This window comes from Amphiura filiformis, chromosome 9 (genome assembly GCF_039555335.1).
Source record: "Amphiura filiformis chromosome 9, Afil_fr2py, whole genome shotgun sequence".
Lineage (NCBI taxonomy): Eukaryota > Metazoa > Echinodermata > Ophiuroidea > Amphilepidida > Amphiuridae > Amphiura > Amphiura filiformis.
Window position 1 is genome coordinate 23,463,050 of NC_092636.1, and position 21,901 is coordinate 23,484,950.

Sequence of the window (21,901 nt, forward strand, 5' to 3'; positions counted from 1 at the left end):
TGTTTAAATACATGTTATATATTACAACAAAAAAGAGCACCCTGGATGTTAAACATACAAAAGTTCACAATTGATAAATACACTATAGGATGCAATACAATTGCAACTTATTCATTACTTTACTGAGTTGTCATACAGTGTTAATAATCCCGCTTTCTTACAGATTTTTCTTAAAAACACACATCTACATTGTTCACTACCCCATCCCTCCTTCCCCCTCCCGATTTTTGCTACAGTTAAAAAAAATTCACCGCTTTCCCCATGATTTGTAAATGGTGTATGATTTTCAATTACACATCTTGACGGGTAAAAACTGACAATTTATCATCCATCTTTATTCTCTTCAGTACTGTTTGTTTCATGATTAATATTAAATGACCCACAGGTCTCGCAAGATCTAAGATTTACCTATTCAAAACCACACACACGTGTTACTTGTGAGTAACTTTTTTTTTAAAGGAAAGGGTTATTATTTTGTTCACACTTTTTTGCACACTTTAGTATCAGTCTTGCAGCATCATATCAAAAAAAGTCATTCTGGTTACTATGGAAACAAGGCATTAATGGTCCATTGACATAGCACTTAGAATTGAAAGGATTTTGACATTTACATGAGTTTGTTCACATTCAAAGTGATTCTTTTGTGACTTCAGTATGCATATAATAAAAAATAGGCAAATATAAGGTATAATCATAATGCATCAATAACAGAGTTTTGTATTAAATGTAGATATTGCAAATAAAATTTTGTACGAAACTGTAGCTAATTTGGACACATTATTTGATATATCTGCATATGTAATCATGGTAAAATACTTTTGAGTTGAACATTCTGTGTGTATGATTAAAAAATATTGAAACAAATCTGCTGGACGTTTGTAACTTTTCGTAAAGTTCATTGGCGCTTAGCTTGCTTAAGCATAAAATATTTCCGCAAAATTCTCTTTGATATACGTGAAAATACAAAAACTCATGCATGTCCATGTTTACATATTAATCACAATTTTTACACTTCAAAACAATACATGCAGAGTATTTTTTTTCACATATATACAAACAGTAGATTCAGTTCATGATCTATTATAACGAGCCATTTGTTATCAAAATAATTGGTCCTCAAAATATTGAATGGGGAAAAATGTGCTGATTGGAGCGAAACTATCTATTGAAAAACAATTACAAAAGCAATGGTAATGAACATGATTAGCATTTAAGAATGAGGTACAACATGATGAAGAAATAATTAATTTCACACACTTTTTGAGTGCACTGCCCATCACTATTTGGGCTGTTCCAGTTAAAATACATACACTCCCTATGGAAAACATTCAGCTTCAACACAGGGAGTGTGAAATTCAAATGGGGTTACCATTACCTCTATTTAAAATCTACACCCCCTTGTGTGGGAGATTAACTAGTACTTCTTGTCTTTCACAGAGGGTGTATGGCTTTTAACTGGAATAACCCAAATATCTTTAAGTAATACTGATTACTAGTAGTAGCCTCAAATATGAAAACACCCCAATTTTTGACTTTGCTACTTGTTACAAGCAGCCTATTTCCCTGAACTAGATTTTGTTGAACTTCTTTCAGCTTGGAAGAGATGAGTAATTTGCCATTATGGTCTACTAAGGATTAGTTACAATGATATTACTATTTGTAGGCTGAAATTTGAAAATGGGACTTCTATTGTTATAATCGGTGATTATGAAGTGAAAATTTAAAACAATGTATGATATTTTCAAGGCGTTTTCAATTATAAGGTGCCGGTACATCATCTGCAGATGTTCCTAGTGAATCCGAGGCATGTCAATAACCCGATACACATATAAATGCACATCGGACTAATTGTCTCGGACTCTTCCCAAGACTCATATTATAAATGTGTTCTTACATGTATTTTAAAACCAATTTGACAGAAACAGTAAAATAACACAGAAAAAGTTCAACTTTTGAGAAATGGTGACCATTCTTGGAATGGAAGAACTTGAACTTAATAAATAATAGGGACCATATTATGTAGGACTACCTACATTATATACTGACTGCATTGTAACTAATACTGAGTGTCCTTCGCCATGCTTCAATGATTTGGTAGTCCGACAAGATGGGCCTTCCTTCCTCTCCACTGAACTAAAATTTGCAAATCATGCCTGATGAAAAACTACTTCGCTAGGCAGTTTTTCATGTTAAATGGACAAATTTTCTGATTCAATGAAGATATTAACAGTGAGAAAATACAGGCCTATCATCTTGTCGGATTACAGATTGGTTTGGTTTATATCATGGAGAAATTGATATTTTTTGGTTATTTATGCACTGGCAATTCCATATTATTCCTACACAAAAATGTGATATGAAAAATGTTAAGTCCAATAGTAGTATCAGAAGCAAGGTGCGGACCGTAGCTTTTCGCATCCAGAGGTTTGACAGAAAGACAAAAATAAACAGACACGTCATGTTCAAGGCAAATTTAAGGCCTTTAAATGTGACATTCTGTGCAAATTTGTCTCTCGAAATTCATTATAGGGCACTAGCACTGGGCAAAAGTAAATACTAACTTGTTCCTGGATGATATCTAGTGAAGGCTCCTTCATATTTGCTTTTTATGCGCTGAATAAATATTTAAGATTCATAATTTTGCAAGTTTCACTCACAGTCACATAAAGAATACACATGTTTCATGAATAAATATCAGTCACTTGCGCTGGAAAGCATATTGCGATAATTCATACTTAAATGTTTGCGTAATGCCCGTGAAGTGAACTTAAATACATCGATTGCAACGGCAGATTAGAGATATTATAAATGATGTGACGCATTTCAAAAGCTTCCATTTTAAGTCCGTTGAAAATATAGTGCATGTGATTAAAGAAACACAATACAACATGTATATGCGGCTATCCATGGCTATTTGAAACGGGAAGAGTGGGGTAAGAAATGGTGTCCATCCTGAAGAGCTTATGTTGCACATGTTTTCCTCCTGGTAGAGAACCGACATATCATAGTAACGTCCTTGTGTCTACATACAAAAAACAATTCATAAATCACAAGAAAATTGTTTCTTCTTCTTCTAAAATTAAATATAAAATATCAAAAACATTGTCAGAAGTTTTCAAAATTTAAAATAGCACAGTCCCGGCTGAGGTTTTGGTTAACATTGTGAATCCTTCCTCTCGCTTCTCTCTCTCTTTCTCAGTACAGTCGCCATAGCAACATGTATTTAAGTTACCATAGCAACAAGGCACTTTATGTTGCTAAGTAACAAGGCAGTAATGTGAGTCTTCATTTAGGAAGATGGAGGGGCGAATGATTCACTGGTAGAGAATGTATCTCTTGATCATGGTGGGTAACGGAAGTTGGTAGATTTCTTCCAGGTTTTCCTTGCCCATGGAGACGCGGATCGATCGTCGACACAGGTCTTGCAGAGGAAGAGGTGATGCTGCAATGGGGAGATAAGAAAAAAGCAAAATATTTGTAAGACATTTGAAAAAGTGGCTGCAAACTCTAGGAAAGGTCTAGTTATGCAAAGACATGTATGAAATACCATACTGCAAGAGAAAGGGCTCATCCTGCAGCATAATGGCACTCTCACTATGGATCACAATGGCCTCATCCCAATGGCATAGTTCAATAACCTCAATAACAGTCACAGTGCAAAATTTCACTTCAAGTTGCAGAGTGTGAGTTTTTGTACCCAAATTTTCAAAGGTCATTCAATGAATGTACAAATGCATTGGGGTTAAAGAACTGTGCCATGATAGATGCGAATGTTGTGTCTCATAAGATTGTACTGTAGAAAATATGACATCCCATTTCAAATTCCTCAAAATTTTTCAACTAACCCCATGAGAACTATACAGCTGTACCTGCCAATTGGCCAAAAAGAAGTTTTCATTATCAGTTGGACCAATCAGCAACATTGTTAGAATAATTTCACCATGCAAAAAAATTTGGGTGAATTATTTGCAAAGCTCCATTCTGATAGGTGATTAAAGTGCAGACATCATGCAGTGGACCAATCAGAGGCAATGTTAGATCGGCAGGTAGAGCTCAGGGGGTTAAAAACGAGGGCAGCTATTTATAAAATGTCGGCTCATGAACTGAAAAGGAATTGATAAGTCTATCCTCTTCAAATTATAAATACATTGTTGACTTGTCTCCTGCCGTGTCTATAAATAGATTGTTGTCTTTACTGAAAGACGGTCTGAACACGTGCACGCCAAATTAAAATCATGCATGGGTAACACTTATCGAGACTAATACCAGTGAACCATTCGCTTTTCATGTTGATGCCGTATGTATTTGTTACAAAACATGTTTGTCCTGCTCATAAATGTGCACAACTACGGACTATTAAAATCTTTGGCAGGTTTAAATATTACTAGGTGCGCTAAAAATGGCATCATCGTCATGGCAACTGGGTTGACAGATTATTGTGTGGATCAACATCGGATGGTATTAAACAATAACATTTTGGCCTTAAGTTTAATTTTGTAATACATAGATTAAAGCTCATGATTCATCATTATTATAGTCTGCCCTCCTAAATCAAAATGTAGTCTGCTAATATAAATTAAAACCGATTTTCTGTCTACTGCCTTTGTATTTGGGTGACAAGCATTTTATACCCAGTCTGCTCACAAGAAGCCAAAAAAAATCCTATTTATTCTAAATGCAGTACATTTGTAATTTAAATAAATTGCGCACCTCATTACTTGCGTAGTTGCTACGCCTACTGCGCCTTCCGCATTTTAAAGAAATAATTTGCGCACTTCATTACATGCGTACATTGTATTATGCTGCGCCTATTGCGTTTTTCGATAAACATGCGTGCATTTGTTTTTCGCATTTCAAAATTGCGAGCATGCGTGTATGAAAAGAAATAATTACGCACTTCATTGCATGCGTGGTTGCTGCGCCCATCGCGTTTTTCGATAAACATGCGTGCGTATATACTGTGTCATTCGTTTTTAAACATGCGCGCTGTCATACTTTTCTAGTGAAGACGCGTACGCTTTCAACGCTGTGAATTTATTTGTTTTGTTTTGGAGTTACAGTTCAGTGTTCAGCTATTTATCTGATGATCGCCGTTTTAGGCGTGAAATTCCGAGTAATAAATCATGCTGTTATAACATAATTACGCTGTTTTATGTATTTTAAATCAGTCAATATATAGTAAGTCCAGTTGACTAGATTTTAATTTAAATCAACTTGATATACATAAATCAACAATAAATCAAGCAAGTTTTCAAAGTATATGATTTGTAGAATGAACATTTGCAAAACATCAGAGTATTATTTTTCAATAATATTTTGATTTAGATAATGAAAACCAATTTTTTTTTGGCTGTTTCGACCAACAATGCTGCGTCTACCCTTAATAGCAGCTCAATTTTTATTTGGCATAGTCTTACGGGTTTTTTTTATCAGTCTTATTAAAATCACTATGAAAGTAGCATATCCCTTTGCTTTTAAAGGCCATGCATGATAGGGGTCAGCCCCAGTAGCACAATTTGAATAATTTGGGACATCCTACGCGTGTAATTGTTTCCATATTTAACACAGTGCAGAAGTGAACCTGTTAAAGGAACATAGTCGTTACCGATTATAGGAATGGCTAATTAACAAACGAGGAGACACAGTGACCCACCAAACACAGACTAAGATCCTGAATGATTACTTCCTTTAACTCATAGTGGCTAACTTGTTATTCCTGCTGTAGGCCTAATTAATATGCCTACTTATTTATTTGGCCAACTCATACTACCCACTTCAATATATTTATCGTCCAACCACAAAACAAATTTGTTTGTTTTCAGGATAAACAATGATTGGACCTCCCACATAATGATGATCTATCGTCATATTTTGCACTCACTTTTAAAATATGTGCAAACATGAAAACCTATTTATTATACAGATAATAAATAATAATCATGCATTTTTCTCAGAAAATATGTTTTCTTTGGTGTACCTTGCTTTTTTTCTTTCATGTTTTCTTTGTTTTTGAAGCCACATTTTAATTCATCTGGTTTCCTTTATAATGTGTATTGTTTGACTTCATCCTATATTTCAAGGTAGGATTGGGAAGCACATTACTTAGAATAATTTCAACGTGATTCTCATCTGGAAACACCCATCACAAAAGGACAATAATATGAAAAAGGACTTTATCAACATCTAGAAGCACTAGAGAATCGTCAGTCTGTCTATAAATTGAAGACAGAATTAAAAAGACTGTTTGCGTCTGTCAACCAGACCAAAATGACATACTGCGCAGCAACCAATCACCCTGCGCCGATGCCCCGATGTCAGACGCAAACTAGTCTTTTTAATTCGGTCTTCAATTATACCAACAGCATTACACCGCTGATGACGGAGAATGGTGTCTCCCAAAATATTTGGTTCAAAAAGCGGGTGTTGTTGAACAGTTTTTTAGCTTGTTATACCATTAATATCAATATGCTTTGACAAAGCTCTCAGCAATTTGATATTGAAACTTATTAATTCACAATGTTCATATTCGGTAAATATAAAACTTATCAATTCTACTTACGTTCAAGGCCTCCAAGGTATTTCATAGTAATCTCACAATGTCCCCACACAGCACTGACAATAGGATACACAGTTTTCCCTTTAAGTCCTCTGAATGCTATTCCAAGAAATTGTCCGTCGGGCGCTGTAACTGAGCGCATTCTTCATCCATGTCTAGTATCATCAGAAATGAGTCCGGAACTGAGAACGATTCGCTCCCTGGCAGGAGTGGATAGGGCATCCCTGATTTATGTTTTGCATCGTGGAACAACTTCTTGCGTCCTAAATCCCAACCCCATGATTCTGGATTGTTTCCTCACGAGTGACTAACAACCTACGCAATGTAAAGGTGCATTTGACGTGCCTATTCCGACCACCGCATGTGTGCCTCTCTGCCTTGCATTCCATGTAATTTCAAACACATGAAGTCCTCTAGAGAAGCCTGCTTTACCACGAATACAGTCTGTACTCTGGGCAACAGGATGCCTATGGAAAGTTAACGGGTCATCTTCTTTAACAAATATATTCAATGACCTATCTTCTTCGTTCCATGCATATTTGTACTGTTGTTCCTTGTCCGCTGGTGGCATATCCAGCAATGTATCAAGTCTGTTGGGTTTTACAAGATCACCACTATATGTCAGTTCTCTATGTAGAGATTTGTATGAAGGTTCTCTGGCGATCTGCTTCATCCCGCCTGAAACTTTCTGACCCATGACAACAGATCGACTCATACAATTGCCCGCCGTGATGGCCTCGGTGTTAGCGGTGAACGATATCCCTCCAGTTTTTAACAATGAAGTATCTCCTTAGTATATACTCCAGCTAGTTATATGAATCAACACAGTATAAATCCAAAGCGTGTTGTTACCTTATGGTGAACATGTATGCTGATAAATGACACAAAGGATGTGATTTTTCTACACTAGTGTGCTACGTAGTACTCCCACTCACAGGACTAGTCATTAGCCAGCAGCACAGTGAATAAATGCTACACACACTGGCTGCCTACTCAATCTGGTTCTGTACAATCAGCTGGTCCACTGTGCCTTCATAAACAAAGGAGTCACTGCGATGACATCATCAGGACGCAACCATTCTGTGAACAGGTGAGAACAAAAGAGGGGAAATTAGGTGGTGATAAATAGATTTTCTTTTGTGTTTGCACTGGCCTTGAGAGATACTGAGTAAATAGCCAATAGTACAACAATGAAATAGTTAGATTTTTATGGAACACTGCATAGGGTTAGTACTTTGGAGAAAATTACAAACTTTATATAGGTCAAAAGTGAAGAAATAAGATTAACATTATGGAAAGACTTGGGTGGCGAAAAAAGTTGCATAGAAAAGGACAAACTGTAGGCCTATATTTCACCTGAAATAAGTATCAGCTGCTGAAATATATGGAATTTAAAATTAATCCCATTGATATTTTTTTACACAAAGAGACAAAAGAAATATATCATCTAGTATGCCCAGCAAATAACAATTAGGCCTATTATTACCAATACCAGATATTCTCTCATTGTTATGTTGAAATATCATTGTGCTACAGAAAAGGGCATTGTCCTTGAGTCTTCACATTGACACAATAAAGGCCAGTAAATAATGAACATGTGATATCATATCATTACAAATATTGAAATATTTCAAAACACCATTGCATTTCCTGCCATGCCATTCCAAATCAATCCAACTTATTTCATTAACACGTGCTCTGTTGAACTTCCCTAAACAATAAAAAGCAAAATGTCATGACAATAAAAAAGTGTGCCCTGTCACTTAATCATTTCAAAACTTGAATGTTCATTGTTCAATATCTGTTTTTTTACCCAAAAAGTGAGAAAATGTTCCTCAAAAATACATTTTTTAATCAACTGATTGAGAAATTGCAAAGAATGATAAAAATACTACTGACGATATACTTCGTATATCTGTTGGAAGTATATCTGTTGAATACCCCAGTTTTTATACACATTTCCTAGTTTTGGAGATTGATACAAAGGTTATCAACCTTTTACAAAACTTGACTGTTCATTGTTCAATATCAGTTTTTCCACCCAAAAAGTGAGTCAATTTTCCTCAAAAATACATTTTTTAATCAATTGATTGAGAAATTGCAAAAGAATGATAAAAATACTACTGACGATATATATCTGAGGACTACCCCAGTTTTATATACATTTCCCTGGTATTAGTTTTGGAGATTGATATAAAGGTTGTCAACCTTTTACAAAACTTGACTGATCATTGTTCAATACGAGTTTTTCCATCCAAAAAGTGAATAAAAAACCAACATTTTAAAAATTTGATTGAGAAATTGCAAAGAATGATAAAAATACTACTGACGATACTACCCCAACTTCTATACATTTCCCTGGTATTAGTTTTGGAGATTGATACAAAGGTTATTAACCTTTTACAAAACGTGACTGTTCATTGTTCAATATCAGTTTTTCCACCCAAAAAGTGAGTCAATTTTCCTCAAAAATACATTTTTTAATCAATTGATTGAGAAATTGCAAAGAATGATAAAAATACTACTGACGATATATATCTGAGGACTACCCCAGTTTTATATACATTTCCCTGGTATTAGTTTTGGAGATTGATATAAAGGTTGTCAACCTTTTAAAAGAATTACTGTATAAGTGGTCATTTTCGCGTACAGTTATTTTCGCGATTTGTAGTGAGAGACACATTTTCGCGAATGTTATTTTCGCGATTGCCCAGTCCTCCCCTATACTTATAATACATTATGGCATATATTCGCGAGGTGTTATTTTCGCGGTTGGAGCTCTAATCGCGAAATTCGCGAAAATAAAACCCTCGCGAAAATTTCCACTTATACAGTAGTGTATCACAGTATGAAAGTCAGTGACATGACTAGCACTTTAGCAGCATTTTTTACACAAACTATTCAAACTTCCTCTTTTCATACCAAATTAAAAACAAAAGGGGAAATAAAGAATATTGAGTTCGTTTCTGAGAATTTGTTTCAATTTTGATTTTCCTGATGTTATTGAAACGACATAAGCAAATACAAAGTTTCACAAATCTATGATACTATTAATTGTTACTTCTTGCAATGCGTCATTTTGTATTAAAAAGCACAATTTCCCCATTTCAAGAAGTCAAACTAAAAATTATAGTCCTATATTGCCATGTCTCTATCAGAAACAAAAAGTTTGATATGCCAATGTCATTTGATCAATTCTGAAACAAGGAAAATACACACAAATTTAACATAAAAACTAAAATCCTTTCAGTGTCACTTACTATGTTATACAGTTCATGTAGTAAAGTCCCAAACAATGAGTTGACCATATCAAAAAGATGTCAAAAAATATGAAAATCAAGATTTGCAGTTCTTACAAAATCAACAAACAACCTCTACATAAAATTCCTCCTCAACTTGTGAGATGACACAAGATCGTTTCCATTCCTTATAAACTGAACTATTGTCCATAAAAGGTCCCTGACCCAATGTTACTCAATCATGATATTAACAGTAATGATCAATGAACCATTCATAAAGTAACAAAGCCTGCCCCATTCATTGATTAGGCTAGTTCCTTTGATCCTCTAAGTGCCTTTGTGTCAACAAAGCAAAGGCAGTAAATCAGATTCTAGTAGGCATCCTCTTTGAGACTCTTGAATGGTAATTAGGTGGTAAATATATAAATGTATTGTTCAAGTGTATGTGCTTTGCAACTCATTTCAGGAAGCAAATAATCATTTGGAGCTTTTTGGTCCCCCACAGAGGGGGGGTTATTTTAGCAACTTCTACCAAGGCAGAGGTTTACATCCTGCATCCTGGTTTTATGCTAATCAACCATATGGTAGATAGAGATATGATAGCATCCCTTTGTTTTGGGTAGAGGATTCTTTCAATATCTGTACATTACTAGTCGATGCATCCTACTTGTTTTGATAGCTTTGTTTATTTCTTCTTTTAACATCAGCTATATCAAGATGATTTTGAGGCTTTTAGCTCTCAGCTAAATTGACCTTACATATGATTTTTTTGTTCTTGTTTCAGTATTAGGCCAAATAAAAAAAATAAACATGTTTCACGTCCCCTGTCGCTTCCTTTTTTGAGGTTTCTTCAATTTTATTTTTTGAAATTCAGTTATAACTTTTCAAAAACTATGTTTAGGAAGTAGAGATGCTTTCTATAGCCTTGCTAATATACAACTATACAAGAAACACTTTTATAAGGGTTTGTGATAGTTAGAGGGAGCCTATCTCTCAGAACAACAAATAAAAAGAGGCCTCCTCCCGGGCCTCCTCCTTTTTCCAGTCATTTATTGTATACGCTAAAACAGCTCTAATTATGGGTATTTACACTGATTTTGCGATAAAAAATAAAAAGCCCCATCTTCCTCCTTTTTTTCAAAAACCCGGACGTGAAACATGTTTTTTTATTTTACTTAGCTTTATCTGTATAGCCTGTACTCATGGTACGAGGGCTAACTAACATAATTAATTATCTAAGTACAGGGAATTAAAAAAAAAAGCAAAAAAAAAAAAACATCTATTTTTCATATTTTGTCTTCACATTTATCAATTACATGAAATAATTAATCTGAAGGTCTATTTTTGGCTAAATTTGAAGAAAATTACATGCAAGTCATTCAGATCAGACAAAAATAGACAAACTAAAAAACAAGAAAATATTTAAAGTGATCAGCAAATAGTCAATTATTCTAGAAGAACTGGTATGCCAAATTAGATCAAAAGAAGTTCATTAAGAAAATGCCATAATTAAATCCAAAGAGACAGCATATTGATGCAATCTGCTTATTATTAACTCAAATAATTTATCAATCAATGTGCTATTATTACCCTGATTACACTAGTGCATAATAATACATTAATGATATTCTGCATCTGTCATCCTTGCCCATCTATATATACAAAGACATTAAACTAGGCCAGATGGAGCAGCCGATTTCTCTTTCATTCAGTTTTGGGAATCCACGCTCTTTCGTAACGATGCATAATATGATATTCTGTTGAGCACTGTCAATCTCTCTCTCAGCCAAGTACTAGTATTGACACACGCTGATTGTTTTCTAGCTAGTAGTTCGGTGACTGTATGTGCGCTGTAGTTTACGATTCCAAGAAACTGGCCTTGGTTTATTAACTAGTAGTACATGTATAATACTAATACTAGAGCAACAGTTATCTTATTGATTTATATATCGTAGTTGGGCAAGAAAAACCCCCGTCTGTGTTTATGACCCCTGAACATGTTTAAAACAAAACTGCCAACCGGTTACATAAGAGGTGTTGCTTTAAACATGTTCAGGAGCCAATGACACATCGGACGTTTTTGCTGCCCAACGATGATATGATTTTATTTAGAAAATACAAAAGCTGTGATTTAGAGTAGCGTTCACTAGGATCCACAACATGTTCACCTATCAGGGCACAGTTCTCTAACCCTAATACATAGTACATTCATTGGGAATTTGGGACCATAAACTCATACTTGGAGGTCAAATTTTGCACTATGCATGTTTAATTGAGGTTGTCGAACTATGCCATTGGGATGAGACCATTGTGGTTCATAGTGGTAAAACATTGAATAGAAAGAAACCTAACATTCTGTTTTGACTTTTTTCGCTCAATATTTTTTCGTTTAAATTAAGCAGGAAGTTGGTGGCTTCTTCAATCATCAATTTAACAAAAAAATTTCACTAATGAAGAGTTCTGATTCGGTTTTTGCCCATCACTTGTAACGAAAACATATAATTTTGCGAACAAACAGCTGTATTATTCATGACAAATGTTGACAGCAACAGTAATACATGATAATTAACACTTAAAGTTGGTTACGTTATAGACAAGAGAAAAATCACAAAGTAAAGATTAATTTGGACTTAACACTTGACTTGTAGGATTTACTGTTTAACGTTTAGGAAATTATTGTCAATGTGAGAACCCAGGTGTTTACCCTCTGCGTATAATTTCTTGTAAACAAATTAACGACTAGTCTGCGGGGTGACGTAGGGGAGAGGAAGTCGGATTTGCTCTTCAGTCACTTAGGGTTGATAAGTGTCAGTGTGATTTGTTCGAGCTAAATGTGTCATTTGTCGCTAATATTGATTTTGAGATACAGCCCATAATACTGTTCAATTTTTGTTGTATTTTATTGTTCTGAGCCATACAAGAATGAACATAACGCTAGAACCGTAAGTCCAATTGTGATGGAGTTTTCATTTAAATAAATCTTCGAAAATGGTACATATCATGAAATTTAAAATGGAATTTTGATTTTACTTTACAAATGACCTATTTTGCTTGACAGCATCACAACAAATGACTTTATATTTATACAACAAGTGCTTCACTAGGATCCACAACATGCTTATCTATCAGGGCACAGTTCTTTAACCCTTAAACATTTGTACAATCATTGAATGACTTTTGAAAATTTGGGTACAAAAACTCATACTCTGCAACTTGAGGTCAAATTTGCACTATGATTGTTTAATTGAGGTTATTGAAAGATGCCATTGGGATGAGGCCATTGTGGTCTATAGTGCTTGTTGACACACACACCTTGTTTTTCAGGCTGAATGGAATGAGAATCTAAAATAGACTTGTTTTTCAGTATACCAGACAGTGGACAGGCTGAAGGGCTTCACCAAAATACAAATGAAATGTTGGTTTCCATGACTTTATGATGTATAGACGTAAAAGCGACTATTATTAGTTTATTCATATTCAAAGGAATGAAGAGAAGAGCTGAGGACAGTTGTGAGTGGCTATAGGCCTAGTAAAAAAGATCAGCATTAGGAAAAGCTACAAACAATAATAAATACCCAGCAAACACAAAACATTTTGTATGAAAAATGTTATGGTAAAATATTTTTTGCAAACATTTCTTGCCAAATATTTTGTCAGTACTTATGGGCATCAATCTGGGGGGCAGGGGGATGTGTCCCCCAGCTTTCAGCAAAATAACCCATTTCTTGTTCTTTTCAGCCACTTTTCGACAATTCAGGCCGATTGCCCCCCCCCCCACACATTTCAATATGGATTGATGGTAAATGCCTGTTTCACATTTGACACATTTTCAACAGTTCCCTAATTTTCAAGTCAAGCCATTTGTAACGTTCCAATTTGATAGCAATCTGCACTGGTTTTAATAATACCGTAATACCATCGTTATCGTAATACCTGTCTGGTTATACGTGGAATACCTTCTCCTAATTCCACTTCTCTAATCACAGGTATGAGACACAAAGTCAACAAGCTTATCAATCAGTAGATTAGTCATAATGATTGAACCTGCATGTTGATTACTCACTATAATCACTAATATAAGCACTCACCTACTAAAACATGACAAACATCACTCACAAACAAACAAATACAGAAATAATACAAGTGCTATAAATGCAATCTTGATCCTGATCAACAATATTGACATACTGATAATATTCATAGCAGAGGTATTACTACATGTACCACACTGAATGCATGTATTATTCTGGAAGCTAATATTAACGAGGATAGTACTTGGTATTCTCCTGAATCAACATTGACAAAACTGATATTTCAGTGGATAGAAAAACAGAGAAGTTTGAGGATATAGTCTTAATACAATTAATATTTGATAAAAAACACTATGTTGATTCCCAACCTAATAAATTTGATAAAGCTCCACACCTGCCGATTTTATGCAAGCAGACGATTTTGTCCGGTTCTGGGAAGTGACATTTGCTAGTTCTCTGTCTCTAAACTCTTTTTGTTTAGGTTGATAAAAATTCCAATACTTTTCACTGCTTTCTGCTGAACCTGGACCGATTCTCTGAAAGTGAAAGCATACAGTAGGAGATAAAACCAAATTCAGAAAACCATGGTGATTATGGTAATTGTACACTGAAACCTGCACATGTCACTATGGACCACAATGGCCTCATCCCAATGTTATAGTTCAATAACCTCAATTAAACACTCATAGTGCAAAATTTGACCTCAAGTTGCAGAGTATGAGTTTTAGTACCCACATTTTCAAAGGTCATTCAATGAATGTACACATGTATTGGGGTTAAAGAACTGTGCCCCTGATAGAGAGTATGTTGTGGATTATTGTTATTTCACTCCAGAAAATTGATTTCAATTCTATTCAAATTCAATTCTTTCTACACCTGGAGTCTTGCTATTCAATTCAAATTCAATCCACCTTGCTTTACAATTAATTCAATTCAATTCCAATTCAATTTTTCAATTTCAAAATCATTTCATTTCAATTCCAATCCAATGCAGTGAAATCAACAGCTAATCAATTTCAATTCAATTCTGAGCATTCATTTCAATTCCAATTCAATTCCAATTCCAATACAGTTGCAGTTTGTGTTAATTGACCAAAGGCACGCTGCACAAACTGTGTTAGAGATTGAACACCTTTTTGTCCTCGATTTGTAAACACATGTAAAATCTAAACACAAATGTCAAACTTCAAAACATCAAGTGTTTAATATAAACACAAGGCATCAAATTACTAAACATGTTTAGCATTTAGACATGTTTACAAATCAAGGACAAGATGGTATCTAGAATGGTGTTTAATATCTAGACACTGTTTTTGCAGGGCATGTTTTAAATTTTAATACCAATTTTATAACACTTGAGTAGGCAACACGAAGTCAAAATCAAGTACACTACTTGTCACAAAAGCATTTCAACAGAAGATGCTTTTGTTATGTTAACTCACTTTTCACATTCAAACAATGCGAGTGATCCTTGACTTCTGGGTCCTATCATCTATGCAACTTTGGAACTTCTTAGTTCCTAGGTAACTGACTTCCTAATATTTGTCTTAATTTCTTGTCCACCATGCACATTATTTTCTAAACTTCAGGTGTGTGGTACGATCGATAATGGGACCCTGTCCCCACACTGACCTCAAAGATGTCAAAAATCAAGGTTTTGATACTAGATAGCACCTACTTGTCTCCTGCTCCTCCTAAGATTTTACACCCAAAATCCCTGTACTTTTGAAAAAGTGTGAAAAAACCTGTCCAAGATATAAACATTTTCTTTAATGGTTTTCTCACAATTTGTTCAAATGTACATTGAGCATAAAAATTAGGAGCTTGAGAAAAATAGGGGCTTTATGATTAGTTCCAAAAGTTTGAGATCTTTGGCAAGTTGGAGGGGGGATCTCATACTCACATTATCGATCAAGAAATTTAAAACATTCGGAAATGCCAAGAATCAATTTGCATCATATGATATCAGTGTCTTTATGAACATAGAACCCATAATTTTTCCACATGACAAGAGAGACAGTAAATATTCTTCTAAAGAAAGATTAAGAAGAACTCCAAAAAAAGTCTCAAAAAGTTTAACTATACCTGTGTTTGACTACTTTTAATGTTCTTCAATGTATGTGTATTTTATGCTATCAGTTTTAAATGAAATCTTTCCAGAATACTTAGTTGCAATATGTTTTGTAACACTATTGATGCAAAATTTTTAATGTGTGTCTCTTGTGTGAATAGACCTGGAAGTGTAAGGGCACTTTTTACAGGTGGAATGATCTGGAATCACAGACATCTGCTTGTGAATTGAAATGCTGAATTGAAATCAAAGCTGGATTTCATTTCAATTCCACTTCATTCTTCATCACTCAACATGATTTCAATTCCAATCCAATTCAATTCTTCATTGCTCACGATGATTTCAATTCCAATCCAATTCAATTCATGCCCAAGCCCACTCATTTCGATTCCAATTCAATTCCAATGCATTGAAATGAAAATCGCCCAAAATTCATTTCAATTCAATTCGATTTCAATGCATTGAATTAACATTATTGTGGATCCTTGTGTGTAGGGGAGGCAAGTTGTATGGTTTCCATGGAAACCACCCAAGCTGGTATAATTGTGGTAAGTTATTTTTGGGAGAAACCCAGCATTTATCTGTACATGAAAAAGCACGTGGACTGGGGTCTTTTCACTGTTGGCACTGGCTTTTTAGGAATGGGAGGTACACATGTAAGATTAACATAATTAATAGTAAGTTATTTCAAGAAGAAGTCTCAGTATTAAAGTGTTATCTTAAGAAAAAGGGTAGGCCTACATATGGCCAAAAATATGCAATATTTCAATGTAGGGGAACCTTTTTCCTCAAAAATGTAGGCCCTACTTAGAAATAACTATTTTAGAGAATTTCCCTCTTGTATAGTACCATTCTACTTTTTAATGTTTCTTTTTGACTGGCCTTCAATTTTTCATCTTCATACCTACATAACATTTTCTTGAATGTCAATATTGAATCAAATCACACATACATGTATCATTGAATTATAGTTTTTATGATTTTTATAAATGACATTTATTGATAGGGATCCAATCATCATGATCATAGACTGCGCACGCACTACAAAAATATATCAATCTTGAACTAATTCTAGGCCCACATCCTACTGAACATTTTGATCTACATGTACACGAATATCCAAAGTAATGCACATGACTGGTTTCAAGGCAAGAATGTTTACCTATAATAGTACATATACCCTTCACACTCCTTGTGTCAGGTGAAGGGTAAAATAATAACAATAGAGGTCACCCTATTGGTTAACAGGGTGACACAAGGACAATATATTAAATCCAGACTGCTGGCAACTTGCATGGCCAACCTAATTATTTAGACCTTCTTTCCTGAATATAAAAACCAGAGTTTCAAAAACCTTTTTATTTTTTTCGAGCATGTTGCACTTTTATAATTAATTATCTCCTTTCAATTGCATACTTTATAAAATTAGATTAAAAACTATTACAAGCCTGGGAAAAAATGTTTATTTCTTGGGAATAGGTCTATATTAAAGCCAAATGTCCATGAAGATACACAATGTCAGCATCTTACATGTACATGTATGTACGTATATTTCTTTGTTAGTGAATTTTCCCTCCAAAAGTCCAAATTTCTTGCATCCCCCATTTTTCAAACCCTGACTAATTAATGTACGTATTTTTAGAGATAAGTTAAAACATAGCAAATACAATTTTTTTAAAGCCACAAAAACACCACACCCCTTTATATTAATTATTATATTTTTTTCAATAAATATGAAAATTCCAGGCCTGTTGACATTTTTCTGATAGGTTTTTCCTCCTTGCATTCAAAATATATTTTTGAAACAAGCGGTTACTAGTATTATTATAATAGAACTGACCAAAACAAAATCAGAACAGGCAGTTTGACTTTATCATGTTTATGACAACTTGTTTTTAAAAACGCTGACAATGATAGTCCATCAATAACCACACACTTCCTGACACTCCACATCATAAACAGCAAAGGAACAAACAAATTACTACTACTTGTACAGAAGAGAGGTTTGAAATCTCCCCACAATGAAAATATCGACAACATTATATCAACTCATTCTAGGAATTACATTGAATTAAAAGCAAACAATGGTTGGATCAATAAATATTACAATCAAAGCAATAAGAGGAAATCTAATGTTGTTGCAATTGGAATTGTATTGATTTGTTTGGTAAGATGGTGGCCTAGTAAATGATGTTTAATTGCATTATTCCTGGTCTACACAGGAAATACACATTTTGCATATAAATAATGTAATTTCTTGTAAAACAAAACATTCTATGTGACACGATCTGGTCCATGGGGGCCAAAGGCGGCAAATTTGAAACTGAGATAAAGGTAAAAATATGGAGTAAAAAACAATAAAATACATAAGAAAATAGACATGAAAAAACTTCAAACTTTAGAACCAAGTATGCTAGACCTTTGGTGTTTTCAGTAAATGATAGCCTATTGTATGTATAATGTGATAATTACAAGTAACTATGTTTCCAAAAATGCCCCCATGGACCAGATCGTGTCACATATGGGCTTTTTTGACTATTTTGGCTAAGAAAAAGAGCAAGGTACACCAACTTGATGTGGGGAAACAAGTATATTTTGGCTGCTTCTCAGATTCATCAATGTTACACAGAATAAAATAAGCTTTATTTGTTATAAAGGCTATACAGATATTACATAATTTATTAATGATGCAATTCCTCATGTGACCAACTGATAATGCTTGGCAAGTGAAAAAAAGCAAAAACTAAACTACAATAACAACAACAAACACAATATTGGACAGAGTTTGTTCACTATAAATGTGAGCTTTTTATTTTGTAAATTAAATCTATAAATACTGGAACTAAAATTTGCAACTCACTTTGCTATGATGCGTCCTAAAAAACATCGGACTTCATCAGGCATCTGATTGATGATGGTGTGACATCAGAGTTGCAAATTTTAGTTCCAGTACCAGTACTAGATTTAATTTACAAAATAATATTTTGAACTACTGGATAAAAATAATCTACACAAAGATATAAAGTCTCGGTTTAATACTAGCGCTGAAATCCTAAAAATAAAATTTATTTTCTATCTCTGGTAATAGAGTAGAGCGCAGATAATTTGAGACCTACGGGTTACCAGAACTTCAGCCCAAATTGTGGGTCAAGTCAGTAAAAGGTAACCCAGTATGTTCACTTAGGCCTAAAAATTATTTGATTGCCGTAACCCGACTGACCCTAAAAATAAGTCAGACCCTAGACTTTTTTTGTTGAAAAAAAAGGTAAAAAATAAAAAGAAAGAATTAAATTTAAAAAGAAAGAATCAAAAAAGTTCCAAGGCCTTACACAATTTTCCGCTTAAAATGTGTGTAAAAAAAATAAAAAATTGCAGACCGACCTACCCATTTATTTTTTTTATGTTACGCCAATCAAACAATTTTTTTTAAGGCCTTAACCATTATTTTCTATGGCAGAAAAGAAAATGCACCTAAAATTTGCAGTTGCAAATGTCAAAATGTCACCACATTTTTCTCCTATAAACCATCAGATTCTATGGGACAGGAAGTGGTAAAAATGTAAAAATCGGGGTAAAAAAATTTCACAAGTCATTCCAAATCATCCTTCATCCTGCCTATACACATGATCGCTCAGCATGTGTTCAAACTCAAGCAATGTGCCCAATACTCGGTTCATCATCCACTCTATTGTCAATTAAACCATTATATTGCAAGCCGGTTTACTTAATTTCCTAACCAATTGGTGGTAATCACTTTGCAACCCATTTCCACATTGTGATCTCATTTAAAAGAAAAGAAATCCTGTGGTTTTATCACAACTTTAATATTACTCTGTATAGTCAGCCTACGGATTTGAACTGTTGAATTCAACAACCCACAAATGTGTGCAATTTTAAACTTTGGCTGAACTCTCTGTGCACAGCTGAGAATCCCGTTCACTCCACTTTCCACAGGTGACTATATGTAGAACTGCACATGGTAAATGCCAGTTCATCCTTGACCTAGCAAAGTTTTCTAGCACAAAGTATAAAGGAATCTGAATTGTAAATTATTGTAATGAGAAGAACAATAGGATAGAACATGTTGAACAATGATATAGTCATTGACCTTTATTGACCTCAAACCTAATGGTAGGCCCACCTGGAGTCGCACCTATAGTGATAATACACACATGAGGTGTGGCTACCATCAATAGCATGACCAAACAAAGAATTACATTGCATGCCACATTGTTCATGTTCTCCACTTTATTTTTTTCTGGAATCAAACTGCTAATTAGCCCAAGCAACCCCCGCTCTATGGTAAAACAATGCATACCCATTTCCATCCACTGAAGAAAGTGCCATAGCAACGATTTTTTTCAGAGGGGCCCAAGGTTGATGGGTGGGGGGGATTTGAAAGAAATGGGCAAAAAATACCTTAAAAAAGGGGCAAGATGTTTCACAAGAAGAGCCACCTTACCCCTTGGTTATGGCACTGTTAATATGGTACATTCCAGACCGGGGTACTCAGTACAAATGACCATACGGGACATGCCATAAATATGGGTAGCATTTTCAGCCTCTTGGTATATCAATGACCCCTTTTTCAAAGCCTATTTTGGTATATGAATGGGTCCTTTTTTCAAAATTTTCTCAATTTTTTTCGGAAAATAGCCCAATTTTTCCGTAATCTAGCCAACATTTTCAAAATGTTCCCAAATTTTTGAGAAAATTTGTAAAAACTAAGACAATTTGGGTTAAATTCGGCCGAAAATTTTGACTTTTGGTATATCAATGGGTCCAAATTTCTTGAAAAAATTTGTATATTTATGGGTCCACTTTCAAATTCTCAATGGCACGTCCCTACCAAAACCAAACTTGAGTACCCCCCCCCCCCGATCCCCGAAGTACAGCGTACAAATGTAGCCCCTAAAATGGCAGTGCAAGCAAGCACTAGTATTATCTCATCCACATTCTATCACCTGCATTTGATAGCCACTGTTCCTCTTATCCCATTATTGTAGGCCTAAATAATTGTTTTTTTAAGACAATTTTTTTAAAACAAAATTAACATTATTTTTAATACCAGACTATACATGATAATCACCATTAATAACATTGATATAAATTCCAACACTCACCAATTACCTCACAAATAAAAATAAACAATGACACTAAAACACCGCTAAATCGATCATGGCATACTCCTCCTCGCAACAACACGCACCAACACACACGTGCGCACACCTAGCAAAGGAAACCATGCCCTGATCAAAACAATGAAGCAATGGTGTAGACAAAGTTAGCCAACAATAACAATGCACAATACAACCCATTTTTCCACCTGCGACCACCAGGTGATACCATAAAAATGTGGAAATGAAATCATATGGTCTATTGATGAACACTCAGTTTTGGAATCTCTCTAAACAAAGAGATCCAGCACTTTAAAAAAAATTGTTACCCTATTTGTTTTGTTAGTGTCATAGATGTACTCATTTTAAAAGCGGGGGTTAAGTTGAATAAGCTGAAAGGTGTATTTTAAAAGACAAATAGACAATTTACATGGATCTGTAAGTTCTCTACTATTAAAAAGTAGAGAAATCAGCTGAGACATGTATTTGAATGGGGCTACAACTTTGTCAATGGGTTGCTGTTTTCATCATTTTTTGCCAAATTTTTCATTATAAAAATACCTACAGTAATATCAATTTTAATGACTTTAACTTACACAATTTCAATTTTCTTATACTTCGCTGGGATCACAGAATGGGCCTTTAATGTAGCAGTGATCATAAACAATATTACCGCAAATAGATAAATAGATGCAATGGCAAATAAATGTGCATCCTTTTGTTTGTGCATGGCAAATAATTGTTCTCTCAAAATTTTGATTAAAAAAAAAGAAAAGAAATTTGTTATCTATCAACACAGCGACCACACACGTGCAAATATTATTTCTTTTATAGGTCATGTACAAAAACACAAAATTGTGAATGTAAATCAAAAGTTAGGACTAAAA

The 21,901-nt window shown here is 34.5% G+C and overlaps 1 protein-coding gene across 1 annotated transcript in view; it reads right to left on the reverse strand.

Annotated features, from left to right (window-relative positions):
• Positions 1-481: 481 nt before the first annotated feature.
• LOC140160766 (SPRY domain-containing SOCS box protein 1-like) overlaps positions 482-21,901 on the reverse strand; it is a 71,520-nt gene continuing 50,100 nt past the window's right edge. The window contains 4 exon segments of the mRNA XM_072184065.1: positions 482-3,442; positions 6,560-6,683; positions 6,686-6,853; positions 6,855-7,636. Coding sequence (XP_072040166.1) covers positions 3,315-3,442; positions 6,560-6,683; positions 6,686-6,853; positions 6,855-7,271 — 837 coding nt within the window. The 5' untranslated portion in view covers positions 7,272-7,636 and the 3' untranslated portion in view covers positions 482-3,314.